Consider the following 7,838-nt stretch of genomic DNA (forward strand, 5'->3'; position numbering starts at 1 on the left):
CTGCTTTAAAGCAAATCTTGGAGCTTTCGCATGTTTACTGGTTGGATTAAACATTGATGGTTTGAATCGACTTTTATTATCATTTTAAAATAACAATTAGCAGAAATATCATGAAAAAAACTAACCTGTTGCATACATAAATATTGCCATATCGTGTTGTTTACGTCTCTCTATGGCTACCATTTCTGGTGTACGCTGATCGACCTTCATACATGTTGATTAATAACAATGACATTCCTTTATTCCAGTTTGTTGGAGGTGAACTTGGCGGCAAGAACCCATTCGTTCGCTGGGGAACTAGTATTTTCTTGTTTCTGTTGTGGGTTTTGTATATCATAATTGTAAGCCTTAAAGCCACTGACAGACTTAAGTGGGAAGTATAAAACATCTGATAATTTATGAAGCAGGGTGTGGACTGTTGCATGACTTAGTGCACTGTAAGATGTTTTCGTCAATTTGGGTATGGATGAAACTGTAGAGCTCGTTTTGGACGATCAAGTCAGCCATTTTGTGATGGAGGCCTGGTGGTTTACATTCACATGCTTTTACCTGAATGATGTGCTTTTCTTGATAGAATCGCAGTTAGAACATACTTGTGATCATACTAATCAAGCAGATACCTATTGTAGACCTTTTAGAATAATTTAGACAAAAACAAATGGTGAGTTTGAGTTTATGTTTGTGTAGATGATGTACTTTATTTAATGGAAGGACGATTGTTGTTTTTTTAAGTTTGAATTGTTTTCCTTTTTACTCAAAATATTGTGTTTTGCATTTACGTTATATTCTGTTGTTATTTTGCTCAATTCTAAGTTTCCCATTTACTTTATTTCATAAACATGGGCGAAATTAAAGATTCTAGGATGTCTATTAGTTTGGTTTGAAAAAGTAAAACTATATTTACACAGCAAAGTATAATTGTGTATATATGACATGTATAGGAAATAACCATGTTCATATGAAAATGTATGCACAATATTTGAAAACGTTTTTCATTTACAACATTACATTTTCCGAGCAATAGATGGGTAAAACTTCTATGCTATAATTATCTAAATAATACAAGGTCGTCCAGAATTACTATGCAAAAACATGAACATTGTTTATCTTTTGTTGTTGTATTAACAGAAGAACATAGTTTCTCTTGGTATTCAACTTAAGCATTACTGTTAATGGCACTACATACTTTTTGGGTCGGTTCTTTTGTTTTCGTGATTAAACTGACTTATGGCTGCAAACGTCATAAGTCTTACTTAAATGAGTGTTCGTATGAGTGAACATCTTTTATCAGTATTAGGAGGAAGTGTTTGTTTCAAGGAACTACAGAAGTTCTGAAAATTTCCGTTATGTTTTGTGCTAGATACTGAATATAACATTTGTGAATTCCTCTACCTTATCTCGCCTGTTTGTGTACTAGACATATTAGTTGCATTTGTAGTGCTAACTATTTGATCCGGAGGCTTTCTGTCTCCAGCAAAACCATCTGTGATACTGTTGTTTGTTATTGTTATGTACCTGTTTTTTTTGTAGTTGGTTGATAAATTGTCATCAACTTTACTTCAAAGTATTGAATAAGCATGTCGAAACCTGAAGAGGAATATATTTGCTCTTATAAGACGAGGTTCAAAACATCGACATGAATCCTAACTTTTCTAGTTATAGAGTAAATTGATCGTGATTACACAACTCTCAACATTTCATATATTTTTTGCAGTAATTTGGTAGTAATTTGAGTGGTTGTTTCCTTTGTCCTTATATTAAACAATAGTGGAATTTTCTGACAAATAAACAGAGCAGTAATTTCTTTTTCATGTTTTTGTTGTTGATTTTATCAACTGTCTCAACCAAAATATCATTTGAGTTGTGATATCATATCTTGTTTTATTTGAATTGTTTTTGAATTATTGATATCAAATTTTGATAATTTGTATTTGTCAATAAAGCAATTTCATGACTGTTATATCTGTTTATTATGTTTTTGTGTGAAACGCTTTAACAGCTTCAACGTAATATGTATTGTAACCATACTCAAGCAGGTAATAATGAAATAATAGCAATTATGTTTGCATAAATATAATTCAAATTATTTGCTAAGAAATAGTTTTACTTAGCTACATGATGCCGTTTCTAAGGCATTCGGATACATTTGCATGTCACCGTTATTTTATTCATCACGTGACGAGATCTCGCGATAGTTCTTTCTCTTTGGCGATACTGTAGCGGCCGCTACAATTCAAAAACTCTTAACAATATCTAAATTAATCGTAGTATTTTGACAAGCATTCAGCGATGCCGGGACGCGGAAGAGGTGTGAAGAGAAGACGGCACCAGGTCGACCCGGACAGGACAGCTGACGTGCCTGAACAACGCGATGACGGAGGTAAAGATATCAATGTAACCGCCACAAGGATCATTGATTTTGAATCCATTATAAGGGAATCTAACATAATAAATGGGTGTGGTGAGGCAGTTTGTAACGTACAACCATTACAGGACACTGTGTCTAACATTACCAGTAGCGTCGCGCAATTAGCACAGCAAACGAACGTCCCTACTATCATACGCCTGGCGGGCGACGATGTCGCCGCACATGTGCCAGAATCACTTAAACGCCAAATTATCAACGGCGACTATGTAAACCTTGCGCTTCTGTTGAAAGGCTCAGTCGAGCTTTCTGACCTTTGTGGCGGAGCCACTTTACATCTTTCTAATGACGGCCGGCTTGAGACGCGCCCGAAAGAATGTAAAGATAAGGTAACGAATATCGAGAAATGGACTGACGCGTTCATCATATATAGTGCAGTGTACATATCGGCCCATAAAGATGCAACACAGGGTTTGTTCAAATATATGCGCGACATAAGAGAATGCGCCGCACGCCAAGGCGGCTTCGCGTGGCGCGCGTACGATGAGCAATTTCGGATACGGCAAGCAATCGAACCAGCCTCTTGGGCACGTATCAACAACGATCTCTGGTGGCGTTGTCTGTTAGTCCGCGATACCGCAACTCCCACAAATCCCACCCGCAAAACTCTTGTGTGCAATTATTTTAATGCGGGTCATTGTCACTGGGCGAACTGCAAATACTTACACTCATGTGCTAAATGCGGGGAAGGCCACCCGGCGGCCCATTGCCCTAGGCCACACACGATACAAAATATCCCCCGTTATCCTGCGGGAGCGACATTTCGTGCCCCCCGACCGAGGCGACCAGATCAGGCCCAATATAACGGTGGTCGACACCAGATTCGGTATTCTTCCATGTAATTTGAATGCGACTGAAATTGCCCCATCCCCCATCAACCTTAACACACTGTCAAAACTTCTTTTAAATTACAACGAGTCTGAGGCCGAATATTTGTTAAAAGGTTTCACACAAGGTTTTAGCCTACATTATCAAGGCCCTAGACAGGAGCGTATGTCAAAAAATCTAAAATCAGCAATGTCAAATCCGCATATAATACAGCAAAAAATTAACAAGGAAATCACGGAAGGACGAGTCGCGGGACCGTTTACATATCAGCCACTGCCAAACTTTATAGTGTCGCCTATCGGTTTGGTTCCCAAAAAAGCCCCGAATGAGTTCAGAATGATCCACCATTTATCTCACCCTCATGGCACCTCGGTTAATGATTTCATAGATCCTAATCTGACATCTGTGCATTATACCAATTTTGATAAAGCGGTGGAGCTAATACAAGAGCTTGGCCAAGGTTGTCACTTGTTTAAGATGGACATAAAAAACGCATTCAAGCTCATTCCAATAGAACCTCAAGATTTTCCGCTATTAGGTTTTCATTTTCAGGACTTCTTTTATTTTGATAAAACTTTGCCTTTTGGTGCGTCGATCAGCTGTGCAACATTTGAACGTTTCTCAACGTTTTTAGAACATTGTGTTAAATGTCGTTTGTCATCGGGTTCGTTGATACACTACCTAGATGATTTCCTGGGTGGTGATAGGTCAAAATCCGCTTGTTCGCAGGTGATGAACACATTTGAAAAGATCATGCATCAACTTAATGTACCCATGGCTTCGGATAAGACGGAAGGCCCAGCGGAAGTTCTGGTTTTTCTGGGTCTGGAATTAGACACTAGGCAAATGGTGGTTAGGATCCCAGGGGATAAAGTCAAGGAGGTCATATCCAAAATCCAGGCTATACTACAGAAAGATAAGGCAAAGGTGAAGGAAATTCAATCCCTCATTGGCTCTCTCAATTTTTGTTGCAGGGCCATTGTGGCCGGGCGCCCTTTTTGCAGACGTCTCATCAACGCGATCTGTGGTTTCTCCAAGCCATTTTATTATGTCCGAATTAAAAAGGCAGTGAGGTTAGATCTGGCGATGTGGCTCTGGTTCTTTGAGAGATTTAACGGCGTATCGGTTTTTCACGACCGTTTTTGGTTGTCGAATGAGGACGTTCAGTTTTTCTCTGATAGCGCAGGAGGGCCAGGGCGTGGTTTTGGTTTGTTTTTTCAGGGTCAGTGGTTATCAGCGGCTTGGCCTGAAGAATGGCATAACGAGGGTATAACAAAAGACATCACAGTCCTGGAAATATTTCCTATTTTAGTAGCTACATGTATCTGGGGCCCACGCCTTAGGAATAAGCGCATTAGGTTTAATTGCGATAACTCGGCCGTGGTACACATTTTAAACACGCTAACATCGAAATCTGACAGAGTTATGTCCATTGTTAGAACGATTACTCTGAAATCCCTCCAGTTTAACCTTCTTATTAGGACCCAGCATGTAGCCGGCAATAACAACGGAATATGCGATGCTTTATCCCGGTTTCAGATGGACAGGTTCAGACGCCTAGCTCCGGAAGCAGACCTGGAACCGCAGCTTCTTCCGGTACATCTGTGGAACGTCTTCAGCGTGGAGCAGTCGACCTTTTGCGACATGCCATTGCCCCTAACACACAATCAACATATAGAACAGGGTTAAATGCACTAAGGGGTTTCCGTCGGAAACTCAATTTCGACGATGTATGGCCAATTCCCGAACATCATATAGTAATGTTTATAACATACTGTTTTCAAAACAACTGCAGTGCAAGTACGATCAGGACATACATGGCCGGCATTAATTACTTTCATAAGTTGCAGAATTTTAAGGATTTTTCTACAGTTTTTGTTGTAAACAAACTGTTAGAGGGATGTAGCAGGGCAGGTCGACACCCGGAAGAAGCCGACAAAAGGCGCCCAATCACACTCTGTATTCTCATTTCAATAACGGAGGCACTTCCTTTGGTGTGTTATGATGCATTCGAATCTAAATTATTCAAAGCTAATTTTACGTTGGCATACTTTGGGCTTTTCCGCATTAGCGAGCTAGTCGCCCCTGCAAACGCATGCGCAGGTAACCAAATACGCGGGGGTGATTTGTTCTTATTTGAGGACGGAATAAGAATAGGCGTACGCTTGGTCAGATCCAAAACTAGTCAACGCGGTCCGCCTATCACCTTTAAAATACCCAAACAAAGCATCGGGCCATGCCCGGTTAAAGCCGTTACTGATTACCTGGCTGTAGCGTCAATATCCCATACTGCCTTTTGTCACATGGACGCCGCACCCGTTACTAGGCAACAAGTTAATGCAGTCTTAGAAAAATGTATTAAACGCGCGGGACTTGACACAAGCGTTTACAAAACGCATAGCTTCCGTATAGGCAGGGCTACTGATCTCGCGGCACATGGGTGTCCTCATGATATGATAATGAAACTTGGTCGGTGGTCGTCGGATTCGTTCAAGCGATACATAAGAATATAGACACGCCGAACTGAATATGCCATTGAGGTCATTACTTGAGTATATGTATTTAATAGTATGAGGATTAGGACACGTTGAATTAGACGGCCCGGGGAAATAGGTTAGGAGATAAAACCTCATATACATAAATAACATTACGGATACATATATAAATATATATATATATATAGAGAGAGAGATAAATATATTTCGCAGACATATGGGTCCTGGGAGATTCAATCCCGCGTCGGGCCGGCGAGAGAGCACGATCGAGGGGTATACCAGATCTGAAGCTTCCCGCGTCAATTTCCTGGTGGGGAGTCGGCGGCCTCACCTGGCCTAAATTCAGGAGGTCGTTCGAAACGCAGGTTCTCTTGTGTTCTCCACCAAAGATCATAGTCATACATCTCGGGGGAAATGACTTAACCCAGGCTCCCTGTAACGTAATTTCAAACCAAATCGCAAAAGAAATCCGCTATCTTAGAGCGGCCTTTCCAAACGTAATAATAATTTGGGTTGACATTTTGGACCGCATGGACTGGCGCACACAGTCTTACCCCAAAAAAATAATTAAAGCCAAAAGAAACCGCTTAAACAGACATGGTAGGAGCTGGGTTAGGCTTACGGGCGCGTTCGATGTTCTGTCGATCGATATTGACTCTACTACACCGGGGTTTTATCTGTCCGACGGGGTACATCTCTCGGACGTCGGACTAGAGTTTTATTTAGATTCAATGAAGGACATCCTTAAAAAACATTTCTAAAAACAACCGATCATTTGCGTGGCCTAGACATCAGAATTTTGGAGGATAAATTTATTTCATTAAATTTATTGTGGCGTAAAATTCTGTCGGTTGGTTGACCGTTGGCACATAAATATTAATAAGTTTAATATAATAAATCATTTATTGACTATAAAATAATGACTACTGGATTTTTGACCTCTACCAGCGTTTAGCGTGGCTCCGGTCTCATGTCCTTTACAATGGTTTAGAGGTTACAGTCCACCAATTTTTAAATATAGTTAGGAAACATGTTGTACAAGTTAGTTTAGTCTTGCATGGCCGTCGGGAAGGTCATTCCTGATATTGTACCATGTGTCAAGGCTAACGTTGTTTTGTCAGAGCCAGTGCCGGCTCCCGAGCTAGTGCCAGCTCGCATAAATATTAGTTTGAGCTAGTGCCAGCTCGTGTACAACTGTTAGGTTTAACATCTGTGAACAGTTTTTCTTATTTTACATTTACAAGCATTTAGGATGCTTCAACCGGCGGTCTTACGACCGCCGGGATTTTACGTCACGCTGCGGCCAAAACTTGCCATTACTTAGGTTTTTGATAAATATGGTTCATACATATGTATATATGTATATGTCTAAAGGTTTCCATCAATAAAAGTAAACATATACCCACGTTTTGTTAGTTTTTATTTCGCATGATATAAATAATAATATATCACTTTGGAGCCGCGGCTTGTGCATTTCGCAAGACTACAAGGTCGATTTGATTAATACCAACGGCGGGCATACAACGTTCTTAAAAGTCACCAGAAAGACCATGCACGAAGACTACTCAACCTAATTCCTTAAAAGTCACCAGAAAGACCATGCACGAAGACTACTCAACCTAATTCCTACCTGCATATTTACTATGGCTGAAGAATTCAATTTCAAACTAGAACGTTGCAGGTTTATAGCATGAATTAAATGACATAGTTTAAAACCGAGGAGTATATTCTATTGTTTAATTTACTTGGTTATTGAGTTGATTGAAACTTCAAGTAATCAGTGCATTAAGACAAGTTAACAAGGAGTTTGTTGAATAAAATAAAATAAAAATACGTATTGCATTGATTTTCAATTTCACGGACACATGTAAGAGGAGCAATTTGTTTTTAAACTAGGTACATACATCGAGATTAAATAAGAGTTATGGGTCGTTTTGACATTAAAAGAAGATTATCCCAATCGATCCCGTAAATAGATGCGTTTAGATTCAAATACGTATATATTATTAATCCTGATGTATTGACGTTTTAAAACATCTTTTTAAGCACATTGAATGAGTGTTTCCTATATGTGTATTTAGTTTTTAATG

General features: G+C 39.7%; 1 protein-coding gene across 13 annotated transcripts in view; it reads left to right on the forward strand.

Moving 5' to 3' along the window:
• Positions 1 to 1,960, forward strand: part of LOC128228060 (sodium/calcium exchanger 2-like) — a 64,373-nt gene extending 62,413 nt beyond the window's left edge. For all 13 annotated transcript variants that reach the window (XM_052939106.1, XM_052939118.1, XM_052939113.1 and 10 more), the window contains one exon: positions 249 to 1,960. In XM_052939106.1, the coding sequence (XP_052795066.1) occupies positions 249 to 383 (135 nt within the window). In that variant the 3' untranslated portion in view covers positions 384 to 1,960. The remainder of the gene's footprint in view (positions 1 to 248) is intronic.
• Positions 1,961 to 7,838: the final 5,878 nt, after the last annotated feature.

Source organism: Mya arenaria, chromosome 3, assembly GCF_026914265.1.
Source record: "Mya arenaria isolate MELC-2E11 chromosome 3, ASM2691426v1".
Taxonomy (NCBI): Eukaryota; Metazoa; Mollusca; class Bivalvia; order Myida; family Myidae; genus Mya; species Mya arenaria.